General features: G+C 39.8%; 2 protein-coding genes across 6 annotated transcripts; both read left to right on the forward strand.

Moving 5' to 3' along the window:
- The first annotated feature begins 1371 nt into the window (after positions 1–1371).
- On the forward strand, positions 1372–15945 carry PHF11 (PHD finger protein 11). Its single transcript, XM_053456055.1, has 17 exons — positions 1372–1587; positions 3547–3651; positions 5085–5218; positions 5530–5573; positions 6397–6485; positions 7860–7891; positions 8146–8180; positions 8789–8853; positions 10194–10213; positions 10972–11033; positions 11636–11685; positions 11895–11920; positions 12631–12745; positions 13787–13850; positions 14202–14248; positions 15366–15833; positions 15922–15945. The coding sequence occupies exons 1-17, from the start codon at positions 1426–1428 to the stop codon at positions 15943–15945; spliced, it is 1542 nt and encodes a 513-aa protein (XP_053312030.1). The 5' UTR covers positions 1372–1425.
- On the forward strand, positions 15719–23554 carry LOC128474048 (uncharacterized). Of its 5 annotated transcripts, none has more exons than XM_053456299.1 (11): positions 15719–16236; positions 16560–16597; positions 17033–17096; positions 17555–17601; positions 17741–17795; positions 18652–18705; positions 19562–19608; positions 20728–20800; positions 21353–21478; positions 22229–22300; positions 23280–23554. In XM_053456299.1, exons 1-11 carry the CDS (start codon positions 15945–15947, stop codon positions 23363–23365), a joined length of 954 nt encoding a protein of 317 aa, XP_053312274.1. In that variant the 5' UTR covers positions 15719–15944; the 3' UTR covers positions 23366–23554. The 5 variants fall into 5 exon arrangements, with proteins under 5 accessions (XP_053312274.1, XP_053312275.1, XP_053312276.1 ...); XM_053456300.1 differs by having other exon boundaries at positions 17747–17795; XM_053456301.1 differs by having other exon boundaries at positions 15719–16038.
- Positions 23555–23713: the final 159 nt, after the last annotated feature.

Below are 23713 nucleotides of genomic sequence, written 5' to 3' on the forward strand. Positions count from 1 at the left end.
CTATGACAGTTTGGAAAAATGTGCCCTGAACTCCAGCACCCTATCTCCATGGCTGATTGGGTTATTACAACACTACTCCCAGCCACTAAATTATTTTAACTTTGCCATTGTCTTCCGCTCCAGGATTAGGCAATGTTATTGGTGATGAAGTACCGTATTTTCCGGCATATAAGACGACCCCCAACTTTTCCAGTAAAATATAGAGTTTGGGCTATACTCGCCGTATAAGACTACCCCTCTACCCAGTATACAACAACCAGCCAATCACAGCAAGCGATGTACCTTACCGGTGATTGGCTGGTTGTTGTATACAAAGCCTGCTTGGATTGGGTGGGTCAGCTCTCCCTAACATAAGCCTGTCCACACACACACATGTATAGACATACACTGCCCTCACACACCCCTTCCATTACACACATATACACATACACACCAGCTTACAAACACACATATACACATACACTGCCCTTACACACACCTGTCCATACACATACACTGCCCATACACAGACATATACATACATACATACATATATATATATTTACAGATCTTTTATGTATCTAGGACCTGGTGCTGTAACTAAACTTCTGCACGTCCATACCCAGGTGTAAGTATGCGTTACTTGGTGTACACTTGGTGACATATTAACCAGCAGAACGCAGTGGTGATTTCAGAGCTTGACCTGTACGTACATACACACATACATACGCACACACGCACACATGCAACTCACTTACCCTGTCAAGCTACAGCCTTTATTTAATGCTGTTCTATTACATAGGGTCACCAAACGCAATGTTACATAATCCCGATCAACCCTGCCTCCTCCATTATATTGGGGAAATAAAGAGGAAAGGCCCAGAACTTACCTCTTTACCCCTAAGAGCATGCTGCTGTCTAAGTCACCCCCGTCTGCCCTCCGTTCTGCCAATGGGAGAATTATTATAATGAATATACCACAAGTAGCAGAACTTTAGTAATGAAATAGCAAAAATCCAAAACGCTCCTGCTGAAATAAATCGGATAGCTACAAAGCTTTCCGAGCCAGTGCTGCAGCTGCCAGGCGTTTCCTGCAATAAGGTGGGAAAGCAGCAAATGCCAGTAGAGGGGATTCTGCAGATTATGGGTTCATATGCCCCCCAATGCCATGCAAGGGCCACCAGCACCTACATAAGAGCCTGGAAAACCGGTATAGTCCTGGAACATGGAGAACATAAATATGACATTATTTGCTATAGGAAAGGGAACAACAAGTCAGGACAACTCGGTTGTCGGTGGCATCTGTTCCTGTATTATGAGGAATACGGGAGCAGCAGGCTCGATCTGTAAAAGCAGTAAAGTAGATTCCTGGGAAGGGAGGATCTCTATTCACGGCGACAAACGAAACCGAAACGAACGCTGGTCCGAAGTTAGTAAAGCGCAGAAATGTTAGGCGTTCCTCGCCTTCCAGCACCGAGCCCCGCGTCCCCGGGAAACAACAGGGCGCTGGGTGAGTGTATGTTCTGCCACGACCGGGAGCAGAACGCAGACACCGGGCAGCTGCTGAAGATACCGGATGATTCCGTTATTGCCCATTACTACTGCATGGTGAGAGCCGGCCCGGGCTGCCGCGTAAAATCTGCGTAGGATTAAATAGCTGCCCCCGGTTATTATATGTTATTTTCTATTGTATTTATTCTATTACATGTTTGATGGGAGGATCGCTCTTCTCTTACCCGATGCTTGTAGCAGTCAGCTGCCCCCCCCCAATGCCAACCATATGTCTTAAATCAGGAAATGCCAGAGAAATGATTCATGATTCTCACTGCAGTTATTCTACTTATTGTCCTTCTACAGCATTCATTACTAGATCAGTACTCCCCCTGTGAATACCTATATACTAATACTTATATAATAAATAAACACCCGAGCTAGAAGATGCAGCCCTGCAGCTGCCTTCTTCCGCGGCCCGATGATTTTTGCCGCTGGTTAGCTGATTGAACTCAGCAGAGCGATTGCTGCGCATGCACACCGGGGTCGCTGAGCCGGTGCTGGAGCCGACCGGCGGTAAGCCTATCACATTCATGGATATGTGTTCAATGCCCACAATGTATCTGGGCAGCAGGGGAAGCGGCAAATGTATACGGGGGGATTGTACAGAATCCCCCATGCATTTGCAAAAGAGACCGTAGAGCTATCGCTCACAGCACCGCAACAATTTGGGGTTAAGTAAAAAAAAAAAAAAAAACACTTTTTGCACATTAACCACATTATAAAACAGGGTATACGCATCTGTTCTGCTTTTCTGGGTGGAAGTTGGGCTAATATCCCTTACTTTTTTGGCGGTGGGGCAATAACTTCTTGGGCTGAGCTTATTTATTTTTATTGCACCATAACCAGAATTGTATCTTTTCTATCTTGTGCGTTTAACAATTTGCAATTCCACAAAAAAAGATTTTGGGTAAAAGCACCCTCGCCGCTTTTCCCGTGATCTGATCCTTTCATGTTTTTGCTTAATTGCATTTTTGGTAGGACATGACGATAAATACTGTATTTGTGTATTATGTATCGTTTTGTCTTAGTCTGTCAATTCTCGTCTTGTCAGACCCCTTGAATATATGTATTGTGTTAAGCGCTGTTTAAATTGTTGGCGCTATATAAATAAAAGATAATAATAATGATAATAATAGTGTCAAGACCCCGAGACTTGGAGAATTAAGGTGTTGACCTGCAGCAGCGGTGCTTCTCCCGAAGTTCTCAGGGTCAAACCAGGAGAGTTCCCAGGTATGGGCGAGGATAAACATAAGGTATGGAGAAGGTGGAGAGGTAGTGTGGGGGTTGTATTAGTAGTAGGTAAGATCTGGCTACCAAGACTGTTCACTTCTCTGAAGAAGTGGGTTTTGTGATCTTTATTGAATATTGAAAGGGAGGGTGGAAGCTGGCAGTTAGGCTGAAGTGAGTCCCAGAGGTAAGGGAGTAGCACGAGTGACGGCTTGTAAGCGGGAAAAGGACAATGTGATAAGTGAGGAGGAAAGCCTCAGCCCACGGGAATAACGTAAGGGGAGCAGTACTCCGTAGGGCTTAATATGTTAGTACAAGGATTTGAAATTCAATTCTTGTGGGGTTTTCTGTTTCTGTATGTAGTATACTACTAGTTCTGTCCTACGTACAGCACTGCAGAATATGATATCACTTATATAAATCAAAAAATAATAGTAATAATTACTGAGAAAGCCCTGTTTCTTGTCACTGAACTTGCTCCATACCTCTAGACTGGACTAGATTGTAAGCTCACAAGAGCAGGGCCCTCTTCTCCTTTTGTACCGGTTGTAACAGCGCTATGGCATGTGCTGGTGCTATATAAATAAATGTAATACCTCTGCTCTGCTCAGGGCTGTGTATGTAGAGGGTCACTGCAGAGATCAAATGCAATTTAATACATATGACAGCTGTGAGATCCTTTAAATTCGCGTAATGTTCCCCTTGTAAATGCGTTGGGAGATTTAGTGAAATAATGAAACAATTGAACATCTTTATGAATTCTTCTTCTTTTTCTTTTCTTTCTAGTTGTATGCCCCTCTGGTTGTTACCAAAAACCCACCTGACCCCAGTGTCTTGTCTGGATTTGATGTGGAATCAGTGAAAAAAGAAATAAGTCGTGGAGAAATCACGGTAATAACAAATGGTTTTTTTTGAAATACCGGAGTACTGGAGCAGAATTAATGGAACGGAGGCATCACAATTTGTTTTTCTTCATCACCCAATGCAGACACTCAGGGAGAGAGATTTTATCTCTATCATATCTCCCGTTCGGGCTGCAGAGTGAGCTGTCCATGTCACAATCCAGAGTTATCCAGTTATCCAATAGGTTATATTCTCGTATATTACATATAGAATGTCACCTCATGTATACTGTATGTCTGGAGCCAACAACTAAAAACACAGAGCAGCCCGTGGTATTTTGATTTATGTAAAAAAAATGTATAAGGTAGATGACACCGACGAGCTTCTGCTGCAAAGAAGACGTAAGCTGGCCCTGTATAATGCCCATACCTGGGAACTTCTGGGCTCCGGCTACCTGGAGCCTTCCCTTGAGGTATGCGACCAGGACTGCCCACTGATGTCAGGGGGGTGGTCCTGTGATGTCGGTGGGAGTTTCCACTAACATCGGGGGCGTTCCCGCTGATGACATGGGAAACACCCACATTTGCATGACTATTTTGCTGCTTGATGCAACCAATCAGTGGCAGGGAGATCAGTAGGAGATATGCTTTGAAGTACATATGATGGCTGGAGTGACCTTTTATCACTTTCACAATGCATAATCAAGTGAGTTGAAGCTTAACCCCTTAAGGACAATGCAATTTTGAGCCCGTACATTTACGGGCTTTGTCATTAAGGGGTTACATTTACCCAAATGGTCTCCTGCATGCTACTGTTTCTGTTGTTATTGTTGTTTTCCTCTCTCGCTCCTCTCCGAATTCAAACACTTGATCTGCAAAACTCTCAGGATGTACTAATATGTCCTAGTGGTTGCTGCAGCCACTTTTTACAAAATATAAAAGTACACCCTCATGTCATGAATGGGTTAAAAGTTAAGCTTACACAACATATAAATGATTACTATATACACTGATGTATACTATATATAATGATTACATATATACCGTATTTGCTCGATTATAAGACAAGGGTTTTTTCAGAATGCTCCCCAATCATACCAGTGCTTCTGACTCCCTGGTGTGTAGTCGGGGCAGCGGGTAGACGTCCACGCGATTTGCGAAGGCAGCTTCTGATGCAGCAGGAAGGAGGTGCAGTAAGCAGCGGGGGTTGTCTGCATCCATCGCGCAGACAACCCCGGCTGTCAGAGAGGAGAGTTCCCTGCACCGGTGCGGGGAATTCTCTCTGACAGCCGGAGGGTATATGCACGATGGATGCAGACAACCCCCACTGCTAACCACACCTCCTTCCGGCTGCAGCGGAAGTTGCCTACGCGAATCGCGTAGACGTCTATAATCAAGCAAATACGGTACTATACGCTGGCTTCCATTGGTACATATGCACAATAATTAAGTAATACATTAAGGTCTGTTTTTTCATTGCAGAGATGTTGCGTTTGTAAAAAAAAAGGGGGAATTGTTGGCTGCGATGTACAAACTTGTAAAAGAACATATCACTATTTATGTGTAAAGAGAGCAAACGGCCATTACGTTTTAGACGAAGAAAACGAGATATACAAGTAAGTAAATTCAGTCCTAAAAACATGACATAACTATTTTCCCATCTTTGTCGGCAAACAACCCTCCACATTGTGGAGCCAAAATAAAAAATGATAAAAAGTGATCCAAAAGGAAGGGAAGTGCCGTGTCACTATGTTATGGATGTAGTTTAAAAGCCACTATATGTAGCGATCTTAGATGGTGGCAGGTAGTATAAAATACAGTATATAATCAATCGATGATACAGAAGATTGACTGAAAATAGAAATGTGTTTTGTTAATACCTACTGCAATAACAAGTTTACTGATTACTCTCATTTTATCTTTTCAGAGTGTTTTGTTCAGAGCACGGAAAGAAAAAGAGTTCTAAAAGCAGTAAGTTCTGAAGACCTGATTACAGATGTATATGTATATATATATATATATATATAGAGAGAGAGAGAGAGAGAGAGAGAGAGAGAGTGTATATATGTATGTATGTATGTATATACTCACTTTGATTCAAATATTTGAAGTCACTTAGAAATGTCCTCGTTTTTAAAGGAAGAAAAGCTAATTGTGCCTATTAAAAGAACATGAAATGGATCATAAATACAGTGTAGATGTTAATGTTGTACATAACTATTGTAGCTGGAAACGGCTGATTTTTTATGTAATATCTTCATTTGCTTACGGAGGTCCTTTATCAGCAACCATTACTCCTGTGTTCACTAATCCAAGCTTACGTTTAAAAGCCTAATTGATCACTAGAAAACTCATTTGCAATTATTTATAAAGAAAGAAAACGCACACCTCAAAAAATACGAGATAATGTGCCTCTCAGAAACGTGAGATTGCTGTTGTGTAATATAAATATAACAAATGACTGCCTGATGGAAAATACAAAAGTGTAAAAAATACCATAGTAATAAGAGTCATATAGCACTATTAAAAAAAGTGGAATTCATGCATCTGAAGTTCAAGAAAGAGACCGGGAGAGAGAGGAAAAAATAAATAAAATGAAATAATAATAAAAGGATGCTCATTATAAGGATGCCGTTCAAAAATAATAATCACCAAGATTAAATATTTGCCAATAATGATAACCTACACCAATCCTTGGAATTTAGCTGCAGATGTCACAAATACAATACATTATCCCCTAAACTATTAAAATATACATATACTATAATATGAAATATGGTTTATGTCATTACAGAAGTGCAAGTGGAAAGAGACAAAGATTCCGATGATCCAGAAAGTAGTGAGGAAAGTGTGAAGACACCTGACCGGCCGTTCACTAAAAGGGTAATAAAGAGAAAATGATAAAACAGACCCTTAATACTTTATTAGGTGGAGAGTAGAGCCCTGCGCGGGACAGCTTTTTTAATCCCACTCCCGCTGATTTTTTACCCAATCCCGCCCGCTCCCGCAATGCGGGTGTTGCACTCCCGCCTGCTCCTGGCACATTTGTGGCCAATCCCGCCCGCTCCCGCCACATTTGTGGCCAATCACGCCCACCTCCTTACCTGAACTGCAGATTTCCTGTGCAGTCCCACAAGGCTGCCCTCGAGTTGTTCCCTCACAGCGTCTCTTCTCTTGCTCCGTCCAAGAACAAGGCGGAGTCACGGGAAGTGACGTCACATCACGTGACTCCGTTTTGTTCCTGGGCGGAGCAAGAGAGGAGAACCTGTAAGGGAGCAGCGAGAAGGCAGCCTTGCGGGACTGCGCGGGATTACCGGGACCCGCAGGTATAATGTCTGACCGCCCGCCCGCGCCCGCAACACCGGCAAGACTGCCCGCGCCTGCAAGCTTTTTGGCGGGACCCGCCTCCCAATGCAGTCCTCTAGTGGAGAGTCGCAGCATTCTGAACCCTTTTATCCACTATTGAAGGGAATTATATGGGGAATTGCTTCCCTAACACCACCCCACAGCTAATTGTTGGGTGTTATAGAGAGGGCATTTAGCTGCACACATAAAGCTGGAATAAAATGGGGATTCATTTCTACTTTCCATCTATTTACCTTTCCAGGCTGTGTAGTCTTTCTGAATATAGCTAGATTGGTTGTGATAACGGGGCGTGATAACTGTATGACCAAGGGGTATGTACATGCTGATAGAACCCACCTCTGTTTCTGTAGCAGAAATATATATAAATAAATAAATAAATATATATATATATATATATATATATATTGTGACACCGGTGGCTTGTCAGGTGTTTCCATGTGAACAGTTAGAGGGACACTCCGGCCATCACATGCACTTTAAAGCATAGGAAAGCTGCATGGTCTTAATGTTGTCATTTTTGTAAATGCACGGGCAGAATTCTCCCAGATAAATGTGCCCATTTTCTCCACCCCACCAGCGAAATGATGTGCAGGGGAGGTGTTCGCCTGAACGCATCTCCCTGCACGTGATATACTTACCTCCAGTCACCTCCGGCTTGGATCCCCCAAGCGGGCAGGGATCTGTTGAGACCCCCAATCCACGTGGGGAGGAGGAGGAGGGCAGCTGCTGCAGCAGTGCTTCCATTTTTACACTGCCTTATAAAAGAATTGAAAATGATAAACATATTTCATAGTGCATGATGTATTGCATTTTTATATTATTGTGATATAGTGTGTACTGTAGTCATGTAATAATATTTTATTAATATTTAATATTATTCTCTTCCGTTAGAAAAAGAGAGATGGACAGACAAATTCCGCAAGGTAAACCTGCAAAGTTTCTATGTCAGTATTTTTAAACTTTGTTTCATGTACCAATTATTGCTGTTTTAAAGAGCAGAAATATAACCACGGGTTCGGGAGGTTGTCAAAGGTATTTGAGATAACCAGGTGTGATGAAATACGTCAGCCATAAAGCCTGTACTGAATGCACATTTCTTACACAAGCTGAACAATATAATGTTATACTAATGATTTTTGGGCGATTTCTTGATACATAGACCATTGTTCTTTTACAGAAAGAAAAAAAAGAAAAGGGACAAATATAGAGATGGTGAGAAGTGCTAATCCATGTTGATTTATTTTGAAATACATTGTCAGGGGCATGTAAAAATATATGCTCCTTGTAAGACACTGTACCTCCAAGTGTCACTTCTCCTATCAGCTCTCCTTGAAGCAAAGCCTGGCAATGTTCTCGAGTCTTTTCAAGATTCTAGGAGTTATTTAAAGGTTATTATTTTTATTATCATCAGAAAAGCTACAAGAAGTGCGTTGTTAAATCAAAAAGTACATCTCCCTACCTTAGCATTATGCGCCTATCTGGGAATTATGCCTCATTCATTGTTTTTGCCAGGAATTATCATGTGACTCGAAAGCAGACACTGATAGGTTGTTGCCATCTTTATGTCATGTGATTGTGCTTTCAGATAAATATGAATGAGGGAACATTGTACACACAGAGTTGTCTCTTGGTTTAGACACTTGGCGGTACTAGGAATAATCTTGGTTATTATTATCTATTATTTACAGAAGACCAGCAGATTTTGTATGTACGACTGTTAAAGTTATGTTTCCAGTTAGTTAATGTTGAACAGTATCCAGGTCCTGGTCAATAGTTAATATTGGTTATTATTTTTCAACTTTCTTACTATTATTCTGCAGAATTCGATGAATATAGTGATTCTGGAGACCTAACAGAACCAATCCACACTCCTACGTTTTCAATAGTAAGTCTAAAATAATGTAAAATAATGTAACTAGAAAATATACCATTATATTCAGTGACAGATTCACCTTTGTGTTGCTCTAGGCAGGATCCGGGGCAGCACCCCCTCTGTGACCATCATACATTGGTGGTAGAGGACTGCACTGGGAGGTGGGTCCTGCGGGAAAGAAACTTGCGGGCGCGGGCGGTCTTGCTGGGGTTGCGGGCGGGAGCGGGCGGTCAGGCACTGTACCTGCGGGTCCTGGTAATCCCGCGCAGTCCCGCAAGGGTGCCTTCTCGCTGCTCCCTTACAGTGTCTCCTCTCTTGCTCCGCCCAGGAACAAAACAGAGTCACGTGATGTGACGTCACTTCCCGTGACTCTGCCTTGTTCCTGGGCGGAGCAAGAGAAGAGACGCTGTGAGGGAGCAACTCGAGGGCAGCCTTGCGGGACTGCGCAGGAAATCTGCAGTTCAGGTAAGGAGGTGGGCGTAACTGGCCACAAATGTGGCAGGAGCGGGCGGGATTGGCCACAAATGTGGCGGGTGGGAGTGGAACACCCACATTGCGGTAGCGGGCGGGATTAAAAAAATCAGCGGGAGCGGGATTAAAAAAGCCGTCCCGCGCAGGGCTCTAATTGGTGGTCCTTGTCTTAAAGCGCACAGGAGCTTTTAATGCAGTCTTTGGAGGCTTTGCCAGCTTGGCACAGGGTCCTTAGTGTGAATGGGGCCTTCAGGAAGATCAGAGACCCCCCGCCAACCGGCCCATTAAGCAGCAGCACCCCAGGGGTGGTATGTGGCAGGGTGCTTAGGGCAGAATACGTAGCTGATTGTTAATGTAAAGTCACGCATTGTCAAGATCTGCATCTAATAATATACAAAGGAATATTAATTTGCTTTGTCAAAATAGTTGTATGTTACAGTATAATTATGATAACAGGTCTGGCAAACTTAATAACTCACTATGAAAGGGACACAAATTAAAACTGGCCATTTTGTTACTTTAATACAATTTCACATACTTAAGTTCATGGCGCTCTATAACACTAATACATACCTCCCAACACCCCTGGTCTTCGGGCACTGTTCCAGGTATCTAGCCTGCAGCCCCTCTTTTGCTGGCAGTGGGGATCCCGGGTTGGAGAGAACAGATCTTCCACGGAGAAGTACACCCATGTTCTGCCTATTTAAACATTTCCTTATTATACATATAGTATTTGTTGTACTATATAAGTAAAGCTTAATAATTAACACTTTGCTGTGCTATATAAATAACGCTTAATAAGTAACACATTCACAATGGAAGGATGCCTAATTTCTTCTTTATTAATGACAGTAATGATTAATATTTCTTTTTTTGTATAGGAAGCCCAAGATTTTAGTGGGTGAGTTTCAGTGCTTTGAATTATTATTTCCATATTGAATTCCTATAACTCTGTTCATCAATGTGACATCTTTTGGTGTGAAATCCTATTGCCAAGTATGACATCGCTAAAGCTCCTTTCATTTAACTGCCTGATTGCCTCATTGCCTCCATACCCCCACAACTGTCCTCATGGTCATCCGTCCCATTTCACATTTTATTCCCTCAACCTTTTCAAGCTATGTATCCTTTCTCTTGTCCGTGTATTTGTTCATATTACTTTCCTGTCTGTGTTTTCGCTATATTGCATATATCTACCGCCTCCAATATATTTTTTTCTCTCCCTTTTACATAGTCCTCATATAAATTTACCTCTTCTACCCCTTTTATATTTCTTGCCGTGTGTCCCTATAAACGCAGGACAGTATAGGGAAAAAAACACTGATGGTAACAGAAACTTATCAAATTAAAGTATACCAAGTTATTTAGTAGTCATGTTTCTGGGTGGCCTTGATAAAAATAGGATTGGATGTCTGATTTGGGCTACTACTGCCATAAAACAACTATGCTTGTATGCTTGTTTACATTAACTAGACATTGAGGTACAAAATAGATTAATTATATGTCAGAATCGAGTTAGAACAAAACTAGAGAATTACTTTGATCTTAACGAGGGGTGCTCCAAATTAAATGGAAAGTGAGTTTGAGTAATCCGTAATAATATTCCTTGTTTTATCTCTAAATCACAAATTCAAATTCTTTTAATTTATCTATTTACAGGTGGAACTCAGAAACAGATGATGAACTAGTACCTTTTGATGGATCCAACATAACCCCAAAACGTAAGCATCGTATAAGGTGTACGTAAGTAATGTATGAGGAGGAGTGAAGCACTAAAAAAAGGTGAAGGGATTTCCATTTCAATTTATCTGTTGGACCTATTGTCCTGGTTGCGTGAAGTCCATGGAATAACCCAGATTGTCTCTCAGTGATAATTAAATCTGTATTTAAATATGGCCGGTAACATGGTGGAAAAAAATTTGTTGCAAAGTATACATAGTACTAGTGTGTGTGTGTATGTGTACTGGTGTGTGTGAGCATGGATGTATAAGTGGGGTGAGATGAAGTGTGTGTTAGTGAGTAAGTGTGTTTACATATGTTGTATGTTGGAGGGGGGGCAAGGGACAAAGAGGGCACAGACCAGTTGTTAAAGTTGGGGGGGCCCGGGGCAATTTTTTGCACCAGGGCCCCATGGTTACTAGTTATGCCCCTGGTACTCACAGAGTATATGCATTCTTTTTTAGTTGGGCTGTCAATGGCAGCAAACTGTCCCTTTACTGTTTTGGGGACTAAACTGCTCCTTTAACACCATATGTATTTGATGACAATGACATGTTTTCATTGGGGGAAAAAACAATCACTTGTTCTCCAATTATATTTTTAGAAAAAGAAAGTAAAATCATTGCTTCTCTTTCATCAGTTCATTTACTTGAGGTAAGTAAAATATCTGAAATTTTGGTTCTTTAAATAATGTTTTGCCTATACGGCTGAACACTGATATAATCTAAAACATAACATACAATCATTTTATATAATATGTTTACATAAATAATATACAAGGGCTCTTTGGAATGGTGCGCAACCATTCTATAAAAAATATGCTGTTTTGCATTACATATAGTGACTTTTGTAATATTTTTTAGGAAATTGCAAGATCACCAAATGCGTGGTAGGTGTTTTTATGAAATTATTAATGATTGAGAAGTATTGGGAGTTTTACTCTGTTTAAGGTTTATATTTAAAATTAGCAACATACAATCTGAGAGCAGATCGGCTCCGTTTGGCCCATCTAGCCTGTTGCTGTAAAAACATTAAATCTCCTTCGGTGCTTGTTCTCGGCTCAATGTACATCATGCTTATAGTTTAAAATGTCCAGGTTCTACTAGAGGGGAAAAAAGTAAGTACTGCAATTTCCAACCCTCAACAGCAACTGGATACCAAACAAGACTATCACAGAACAAAGTTACACAAATTCACTACATTTCCCAGATTACTGGATTCATTTTAAACCAGTAATCAGGAGCCATATGTTCCCAACTGGTTCAGTCCATGGCAGTCCCCAGGGATCGATGTGTGCCTGCCAGTCACGAAGAATTATTATATACTATTTGCTATGTCCATTGTACATAGCTGCGGAATATGATGACGCTATATGAAGCAGTAAATAATAATTAAAATGCTTTAATTCTACTTCTGGTTACACAACCCCAACCACAAGATCTGTCCCATGTCTATAATAAGAGTTTGATTTTATCAAAGAATCATATATAATAAAATAAGGAGCTGACAGTGTCACATTGGGGATTATTTCTATATGACATTTAAATTGTAATCTTTCACTTATTATAGAAATAGTAAGATTATTGTGTTTTTCCATAGTGAATCTAACAGTAGTTCCGAACAGGGCGATTCTTTTTTTAACCCTCTTCCTAAAGTACTCCACTCCACTTCACTGAGTAGGACCTGGGCCAAGGAAAGTGCCAAGGAAACAGAGGTAACCCTGAGTATGCAAAATGCAGTTTGTCTTATACACCCGAACCAGGACTAAGTCAGACGTGTAAGAAAAGTTACTGCACATTTAGTAAAGTTAAGATGAAGTCACAACAAATAACAAAGCATTACATTTTTCCCCTTGGGCATTTGGGATTTTGAGAAACCAGCGTGTGCTAGAAGTTATAAGCTGCCTTCTTTGGTTGGCTGGCACAGTCTTCTCATCGATAGTGATCCCGTCGCTGATCATCAACACAATTTTGACCTAGTTTGATAAGAGGGATATTAGATTCCCTCTACTGATCTGGAGTTAAATAAGTGAAAATACACTGAATTTTGTGAAAATGCCAATATTTTGTAAATGGCTTCATTAAAATGATTGCCAGTTGGACAAACCATGACAGCTGTCAGTAGCTTGACTAGTAGATCATAGAATACATATGTATGTCAGTTATTGTGAATGACAATGATTGTATGACAGTAGATTTCTGTTCTATGTCATGCAAATATTGCACCTTTTTCTAATGTGAAACTAAAATGAAATGTTGTGTGGATAGGAACATGTATCTGCAGGGGTGTAACTAGAAACCACAGGGCTCTGGTGGGAAAATTGCCCCGGGGCCCCATAACTTCACAGCTAGCTTATGCCATCATTGTCCCCCCCTTCCAACATACACTCTGACACACGCTTACACAAGTTATACACACCTTCTCATACTCACTAACACACACATACACAATCATTCTAACCCACACTCCATCTGACCCACTTATACTTCCATGCTCACACAAAGACATCTACACATCCATGCTCACACAATTATACATCCTGGCCGACACACACAATTACACATCCATACTACAAATATACATATATACAAACCCATATACATATATATATATATATAAATACATATACAGCCCTTTATAAACTATTTTGAATCGGTACGAGGAGACGGGAACAAGGGGTCACACCCAGAGGTGTGTATATAGGTTGTTAGCGTTAAACATGTGTATAAACCTGTTTTTACGTTTGTAATGCCAGTCTGTACAATGCATCACCTCAGAAGAAGAGAACGTGCACATAGAGATGTACAATGAGTTTGGAGGTAAGTCTACAAGCTAAACTATAGCTGATAAATGAAGAATACTGTGTGTGCTTCACAATTACAATTAATATTAATAAACATTTCTAGAACCAAGATCTACGTATAGACTTTTTAAAAAAAAATAAACTCATTATTTTTGGTCTGGACCTTTACAGTGCATCTAATAAATGAGATTGCTTGATGGGACTGTCTCTATAAAACAGTATATTACGATGTTAATGTTAGAATATAGTATATATAAATAATTTGTTCATTTAGAGATACAAATTAGGCAGCAGGTGTGTAAACGTTGTGTTTGATGGAACCTGTAATTAAGACTATATTTCATAGGATGTCTGAATTTTTTTACAGGGTCATTAAAATTTCAAGATACCTCTTTCGAGGACGAAAACAAGAGCGTATGTTTTACATTCTCATTTACACTTAAGTGTTTTTCCCTTCAGTATTTATGCTTTCAATTGAAATATGTTGCATGTAAGACGACCCCGTAAGCAAGTATAAACTAAATAAAATAAAGATCAGTTTGGTTTTTGCCACATATTTAGTGCTTGATGATAACTTTAACTTGCATTCTCAAAAACGAAACAAAACTAAAGATAGAATCACCTTAAGTAGAAGCTGCAGCTCTGGAGTTTCCTGCCTTCTCCGTGGTCTGGTGATTCTGGTCACTCTCAATAGATCCCCCAATGTGTGACGTTCACAGATTACTTTAATGTGCATTTTTCGTTAGCGGGGTGAAGAAGGACATTAAACTGCCTCTTTTACATTCCAAAAACAGACTATAGTTAGTCCATGGCATGTAGCGGAAGTTTGGGAAGTTTTTAACAGAATCATCCGGGATGGTATTGGAAAGAGTCCTGGAGCAAATGTCCATTTACCTGCACATTCTGCCATGACATCATGGTTTTAAACAATTGTTCAATATAAACCATTATTTTTTAAATGCTGCCTATTATAAATTATTATTATTCATGGTTTTATATAGCACCATCATATCCTGCGGCGCTGTACAATGGGTAGCCCGTCTACCCTGTTCCAGTGCTCTGCGTTTGGTTTTCTTCCACAGTTTTGAGCAAAGACATAGCAAAGGTGCTTTCATCTTTCATGCCTCAATACACATACGTAATGGTGTTTACATATTTAGAAACGCACGTTACGTTAATGCCATTGGAGCAGCTATCTTTGTTTTGTATCCTCAGTACTTATTCCTCCTCGTCACATTATTTATCCTGTTTTGCTGAGAAATTAATCAGTTGCTTTTCTTGATGGTGCTATATTTTCCCACAGATCTTGGTTAGAATAAGGGAAAATAGTTATTTTTTAATCAGATAACTCAAAACAATTATATTGGTGGGGAAAACAACACAAGCTGCAATTACTTTAAATAAATAGATTCAATGATGGCAAAAGATGCGCTGACCCTTCTCCTTTTCAATAGAAAATAATAAGAAAACAAATGTCTGGAGTGAGAATCATTTTAGCAAATCTATGACATGGTCATCAATTTTCTTCTAGATGGAAGACACAGATATTGGAGATAACTATTCATCTAGTAAGGAAGATTCATTTAGTAAGGAGGACACATCTGTGAAGCAGCCTGCAACCAGTGTTTCAGCGTCGATGTCTCCTGGGGTGCCACAGAACCCAATTTCAGAGCTTCCGAGTTCCCCCGACACTCTAAATGTTGTTCTACCAGAATCCACAAAGTCTCCTGTTTTGCAACACACACCAATTCTGAAGCCTACGGACACTTGTGAGATAAAGAAGGCTTCAGACGCACAACCAAAGGGCTATCGTAATGTAAGAGTTAATTTAAGTACCAAATTCACCAGCTTTACTCAACAGCCTGCAAGTTCTCTTGGTGGAAACCGGGCATTAGATCTACGCTCTGCTTTGCCACCTGAAGTCAAGTCTTCATCCGGGACACAATACACAAACCCATCTGCTGGCATACCAGTGGCAAAGCCCACCAAGTCAGATCATGTAAAACCATCAGTGGTCCAGAACACAATTACACCTGTGGTTGTTGCATTGGGAGAAAAGCTCACAAATACCCCTAAATCTTCATCAGTTGGATTCCAAACGATCGCCTTGATGACCAAACACAAATCAGAAGTGCAAATGAATAGCACGTCTGGTGTGAAATGTGATTCAGCTGAACAGCATGCACGTCCTCCTGCCGGAAAAGGTACATCGCAATCCCAACCTGGTAACTTTCCTATCCTAAAATGCACACCAGCGGACCAGAAAACAAGCTTTGCCCTCGGAAAGAATACTTTAGGAGAACCTCTGTCTACTTACTCTACTAATGGAAAAGTCTCATCCGTGCCGCAGTCTAGAATAATTCCCAATTTAGAATGTATGGTAAAGACTTTTCTTAAAGAAGGTACACAAAAAGTCTTTCTTATACGGATGGGGATACATGTTTCAGCTTGTCAGTGTCTGGGTGACTGCAGAAAAATAGAAAAGAATAAATAAGATACTAGTAATTAAAAAAGAAAATGGTTGGAGTTCCCCTGGACTCCAGCATTCGTAAAAAAATCAACAATTTTGTAGACTAGCCTGTTCTTTTAACTTGAAATGCACAAAACTAACATTATCCTTCAGCTACTTTATTTTCTGCTTGTGACCCTGTAGACACATGCCTATTTCGGGAGACAAGCTCTGAATATCTGTATCCATATTTACCATTTCTGCACTATATTTCAGAATCTCAAAGCGTAGAAGTGAAGCAGCTGGTGTCAAAGGTGTGTATGTTCCTACACCATTATGTGAAGATATTTGCCCCTACCCCTACCATTTAATACGCAGGACAATGCCTGGGAGGCAAGCACTTCGCTGTGGACGAGTAGACCTCATAGTCCTGGCCATTTTTAGAAACAAAAACATTTTGTTCTACATTTTAGGCTCTAACTAGTAAAGGTGAACTACAAGCAAAATCTGAAGACCCTAGTAAACGCAACATTTTATGATATTTCTTAGATTAGTAGATTAATTAGTTTAGATTTAGATTAGATTTATTAGTGGTTGATTTACAACTCCCATGGTCCTCTCCCATGATTTGGCTGTGGGTCACGTTTGCGCTATTACAGCTTCCGCTGACGTTGAGATGTCGGTATTTGTTACATGAATATAACATCGTATTGGTAAGACTGTTATAGGGTATTTTCTGTATAATATAGATGAAAGAAGTTGTGAATTCAACAAGCAAGACTATCTCACTAAAAACACCGGAAAGGAGGGATGGTAAGTAGTAGTCCTGATAACGTGTTCTTGTAAGGGTTCAGTGAATAGTTCATCACAGCTATCAGGCCACAGAATGTAAATGAATAAGGCATTGTGTTATGTTCATGGAAATCTATCCCCTGCATCCTCCTATACATACCTATAGCCTATGTACAATGTCACTCGATTAAAGGGTAGTTTACTGTCCCCAACAGCCCCGTGTATGCATGTTAAAGTACTTTATGGGTACTTGTTAGTTCTGTAACTTTGATCCAAAACATTTGTCAGTAAACATGGCTAGATATTGCATGCGCCAAGTAGCCACAGCAACTTGTGTGTATTTCCCCAGAATAATAGTTACTATAATGCCCAAATGTGTGCAATAAAATACGTTTGAATGGATACATTAGCTTACTGTGAAGTTTTGATGTTTCAGTTGATATCAACTGAATTGCCTCTTTTTTTTCTCCCCTGTACAGGTCATCATAACGGTAAGGAGCCCCCTGGAGCCAGCACTTCTCAAACAGTAAGTATCCCACCTCAGTCTTTTTTTACTTTTATTTTGATCGATGACATGTGGTGGGTAACTTGTGGGGCATTGATAAGGCCCGGAACCTAATTTTAATGTTTGTTTTTTTAATCAACAATAAAATAATTCCTGCAAGTTTCAGAGGCCTGAGGATGTAGAAGCGGAGGCGACATCGCTCATTATGGAACCTGGTACGTGAAATGGACTATTCAGCTTTTTTGGAAAATATGTCGTACCATTTTTTATTAGCAGCGGGTTATTTTATCTGTAGAGTCTCCAAAAGGGTAAGAAGGGCTGTCAATGTTTTTTTAGAGATCTGGATGTTTGGTCATTTTTAGCAGGCTGGGCTGTTTCATTTTGTCTTTTACTTTCTTTAAAAAATGTAAAAGTGCTCTGGAGCCAATACACATAATTTCCCCGGTATAAATTATCACATACGAGCCACAAAGGGGATTTGAAAGGGAATGTGCTGTTGCGCTGGAAAACATGGCATGCAGGCATACATTTAAGGCGAAAGTATTATGACTATTTTCTTGATGAGGACCTATCACTTTCCCAAACCCTACATTTGACCAGCCAAGCTTCTCCTGTAACATAAGCTCACGGATGAGGGCCCTTCCTAATGTATAATGAAGTCAAGGGCTGAAACACAACTCTCCCTTTGGCAGAAACGAATTGGTTCTCACAATCTCTGTAAATGGGGGGGGCAGGTTCAGAGGCTAATTAATAGGCTACTTTTGCCAGAAATCTCCCTGCCCCTAGGGTCCCTTATTTCTAAACTAAATATCACCAACAAAACAATTGCGACAATTAAAAAACAAATAATAGCTTTTTCTTAAAACAATTGCTGTTATTCACCATTGTTTTGACCATTAGGTTTTATTGAGTGTAAGTCTCTGGTTTGCGAGCACTGATTATAACCACTTTGTATAACTGTATTTAACAGTTTGAGCTAAGGAGACAAGAACCTTTTCTCCCATGCTATAATTACTGTTTTTACTGTTTTGTAGCCACAAAGCTAGTTTATTTTTTCTTCTTTGTTGGCAGGTAGCAGACAGGATAGTAGAAAATACAAAGACTCTTCCACACAGACCAGTGTAGGTATGTGAATGAACATAAATATTATTCATACATACGCTTAATTGCCATTTATTGATGTTCTAGAAGGAGATAACCAGGACCTTTCAAGGCTCTGTTTGATACAATGTGTGTTTACGTACATTTATGAATATTCAAATTTCTGGTAATGTTCTCATTATGTAGAAAATAGCTGTTCATGCACTTCCTTTTGTTTGCTGTTGGGGTTTTTTCAGGGCCACATATCTTGATACCTACAAGACAAGGGACTTAAAAGGGAACTGTTGTAGCTTTAAGCAAAACTGCATTCATTTATTAATAATCTTTCTATCGGTGCGGTTTGTTTAGTGTACCAAGTTAAATGTAGGAATTGGGAAAAGATTTACAGTGAAAAACATTTATCTGTTAGGAAAAATGGGCTCATTTGGTATGAAATGGACCACATTTTTTATCCCATTTGCCCCTCCTGAAGGAAAACTTTGGGAACTTGTAGGGAGTCCACATAAATTGGGTGAATGTGCCCCAGGGGCAATTACAGTGTAGAAGAAATCCTAAGCGAAATTGCACATCCTTTTTTTTTTCTCTTTTGGTATAGTTTTTTTACATATTAGAACTATTAATTTTTATGTTTTATTTCTGCTGAACAAAATGGTTTAACAAACATATGAGTAGAACTGACAAAAAAAACACCTGTTTTTGTGTTCTTTGGTATGAAGCCCTCCAGTCTCAAAGAGGTTAACTTCATATAAGACTCTGGCCTGGCCCAGTAATTTTTCCTTTTACTCAGTCTCAGTGAAGTTAATGTAAACTGTTCATACATCCAATTTGTTTATTACGATCATTAATAATTATTATCATTATTTATTATTATTTTAAACAGCGGAAGCCTGTGCTGACGAGTCATCTCTGGACTTCAGTACCAATAACGTAAGAAGGCCATTATGTGCATTGCATACTTTCTGATAAATACTTTCATTTTTATATTGCACAAATTCAAGAAAAAGTTTATTTTCCTTCTGTGGTGGGAACCAGGGGGTCTACCAGGACATCCCTAGCCGTCATTGCCGCCTGTCTGGATGCAAACGAATACACTTTATTGGGACTGGGTGTAGATTATATAGCCAATATTGCCAGGGACATATAGAGGAAAAAGGAAAGAATTAACATAATTAACAACAATGGTGACTACACAACAGAGTTAAAAGAATTATGAGGCAACACTTCAACGTAGACTGGACAGTAAGTTCTTTATACACTTAGAAATGGAAACGAAAGGGTGCAAGTACAGAATATTAAAATCGCAGTCCCAATAATCCTAAAATGGGAGACCAGCATCTGTCACACCTCAATATTATTAAAATGGCCATTTGTATAAAATAAAATACAAATTCACAACCACTTACTTTTATACCTTTAAAATGCTAGTGACCTAAAGGGGAAAGGAAATCAAAAAATAATAATAAGAGAAACTGAATTCATTAAATATAAGTAGTTCCCTAACCCTATAAATTCATAAGTTTATAAATTCATGCCAGGGTGATATCTATAGAACAAATTAAATTATCGTGATAGAATACAAAGATACGCTAGATCCAAAATCTTAGACAGATAAACAGGATGTAATATATATATATATATATATTTACTAGTACATTGATCATCAACAGTATATATAACAAGCACATGCACTCATACATACAGACACATATATACATGCATGCGCATAAAGTCACAACATAATTTAATTCCTTGAGAAAAAGTGTGTCATTGAATTATTCTTTAACCCCTTTAAGCTGCAGCCAGCACTAGGTATGTGTGTGACTGTGTGTGTGTTTAATATCTGGTAATAGAGAGGTTAATTCTCAGAATCTGCTCATGTCTGGTAATAGAGGGGTTAATTCTCCGAATCTGCTCATGCATTGCCAGCTGCATTAATATGAAGCCTTTCCCTTGATTGGTGGTAGGTGACAAAACAAATAATGGAACAAACTTTTTGTTATATAAAATATAACATGACCGGTAAAACACGTTTTTTTGTTCTTCTAGGTTAACCTCCTTGTTCAGTACAAGACAATGAAATCACAGATTTTCAACCTAGGAGCCAGCGGAATAGAAAATGGTTGGTACATATTATTTAACAATATCATTTAAAAAAAATAACTAATATCTATAAAATTTTGTAAAAAAATGCTAATGGTTACACACTACATTTTTTGTAAAATGGGTGGTAATGAAATGTATTGTGCTATTGAGGAACTGTGTTGGGGGAGTGGCTTATTGGGGCGAGGCTTTAATGGGTGGGGTGCGGCCAAAGGTATATGCACCTTCTTACCTTAAGCTTGCCATCAGTTCTATAATGAGTAAGAAAGTGTTTAAAACACATGAAGTGCGAAGCCAGTATGGTATGGTTATTTTGTTTCATGTCAATATAGTGAAAGAAATAAATAAAATAAGGAAGTATTCTGTGTACTTTGCCCCCTATGAAAAAGCCCACCAGTCAGGACCTGAAGTAAGCCCTGCACCCCCCATACTTCTATTTACGGTTGGAATTAGAAGCTGTTTAGTGGCCATGTCTGTTATCATGTGTTTGAAACGAACCTGTTAACCACTGCATTTAATAAAAATAACAACCTACAGATGTTTCAATCGTGTTTTTGTCTTTGGTTAAAAGGTGCGTATGAAAAATTCTGGAACGTGTGCCGAAAAAACAACTGCCTAAAATTCTTGCTAGCAAATATAAGTTGCTCAATGAAAATTATTGTCAAAAAGATTGAGAGTGGACAGGCTAAGGAACAAGGTATGTGACTTCCATTTCTTTAACTTCAAGGCACCAAACCTCACTGACAACAGGCTTGATGGCCCACTGGGGCTGGACATGTGTTACAATTGCAAAAATCTTGTCACATGACCCGATGTGCTATACATGCCCAAGTGTAATCAAAAAAAGTTGGGGCATGTGCTGAACTGGGCAAGGGTGCCAATGAGCCCTTCCCCTCTGCCACATCACCCCCACTAACATGACACTCTAGACGCAAGCCAATACTGCCTAGTGGGTAAACATCAACAATAATGCTAGGTTTCATGAGAACAGGGGGGTACCTAGAAACCACGGGCCCTGGTGCGAAAAATTGCCCCGTGTCCCCCAACAGCTGGTCTGTGCCTTCATTGCCCCCTCAGCTGGTCTGTGCTTTTTTGCCCCTTGCCCCCCCTTCCAACATATAGAAACATACAAATTAAACACACATACTCCTACTCCTAACACACTCCATCTCGCCCCTCTACAAAATTACACATCCATGCTTACACACGCACACACAATTACACATCCATGCTCATACGCTTACCTCTCATCGCTCCTGCAACTTTCCCTCTGGCTGCTCACGCACACTCTGCGAGCAGCCTCGGTTTCACCGTGGGGTCACGTGACATCACATGACCCCGATAAGTTCCTGTCTCCCTGTACAGGTTCACAATAGTTTAGAAAGGGCCCTTCTGACCTGGATCGGTGCTTTACATAAAACTAAAAGAAAACAACCTATCTTTGCAGATTATGAACAGGCATTTGCATTCCTTCTGGGCAGCAGATGTCTGGAGGATGTCGTGTCAAAAGAAACTCAAGGTAAAGTATATACATTGGCGCCCGTACAACATTGTCTCTAATGCCGTCCACAGTGCAGGCTTTCAGGATCACCGTTAAGCCCAGCATGTTCAACCAGTCATGCCATCTTTCTAATAGTGCAGGTTTTACGTGTACGTCTACCTGAAAAGAAGCAAAAAATGTGACCTATTCCAAAACTAGACATCCTTAAAAAGGATGCACTGGCACATTCGTCAAGGGGTTTGTTCAAGAATACAGCTATATATTTGTATTTTAATAATACCTAAAAAAGTTTAAAGATGCTGCTAGAGTCCAGACTCCAACTGATTAGTCACTAAAGAGAGTGTTTTCTGGGTGAATTATGAAAGGCCAACACTAGCACATTTTTGCACCAGATTTAAAAATATCTATAACCTAGTCCTGATTGCACAATATCAGTCAGGTTAAAAATAATAAGCCTGGGGCTTGAGACCCAGGGGTACACTCTGTATCTCTATAGCTCCGACTGTGCTTTTGATTGGCTGTGGAAGAGATTACATTTACTTAAGTGTGTGGGATCTGCTGTAGACTCACCGCTCGGGTCATAGAGCACTCTCAACAGCAGTGCCCCGTTTGTGGCATTAACGAAGATGTGAGAGCATTTCTAACTAATGATGTACCGGGTCCTGGTCCTGTAGGGCCAGTTTTTCCATTGCATACCTCGTATCCCTAGTAAACCATGCTTTATACAGGGTCATCTAAGCTCTTCCTGGAGCAGAACCTTACTGGGGCCAGTCCTTCATAATGTATAGCAAAGTCAATCAAGGATGGGTAACGATTTGCATAAAGTGCATTGAGCACGTATGTGAGTTATGCTTACCGTTAGTTTCAGCTAGGACAGTTGGGATCTGGTCAGTGAGTTTGCCACATATTCTGCTACAAGTGAGCACTATGCTTGACATAATTTTAGTAGATAAATCCAATCTTCCAGCTACATAAACAATCCTTCTGTTTTTGTCAGAAATCCAGGCAAGAATTGAATCTATTGACAAAGAGAAAGAAGAACTGTCCTCAAAAATCATGTTCCTGAAGAATTTACTTTCTTGACCTGAAAAATCTGCATTTATTCTGAACAGATAAATTACAGAATTGCTTTCAGTAAATCTTTATTAATTTACAAAACCAATATATATTTTAAAAATAGAAATACATGTATGCCTTCTTACTTCATATGCTTCTTTGGCAGACATTTTAAGGAATTAAAACATTTAAATTTTTGCAAAGAAATGTAAAGAACATTTTGTGATTACGTAAACATTTTATATCTGTTGGAATTTTGAAGGCAGTCAGTTAAATTTACCCCCATCATGCCATATAGGTCTGAAAACTAGACCCCCACAGCACTAATTTTTAGCACCTGGCCTTAAATAAATTTTACGGTTTTTTTTTTTACTT

Source organism: Spea bombifrons, chromosome 2 (assembly GCF_027358695.1).
Source record: "Spea bombifrons isolate aSpeBom1 chromosome 2, aSpeBom1.2.pri, whole genome shotgun sequence".
NCBI lineage: Eukaryota > Metazoa > Chordata > Amphibia > Anura > Pelobatidae > Spea > Spea bombifrons.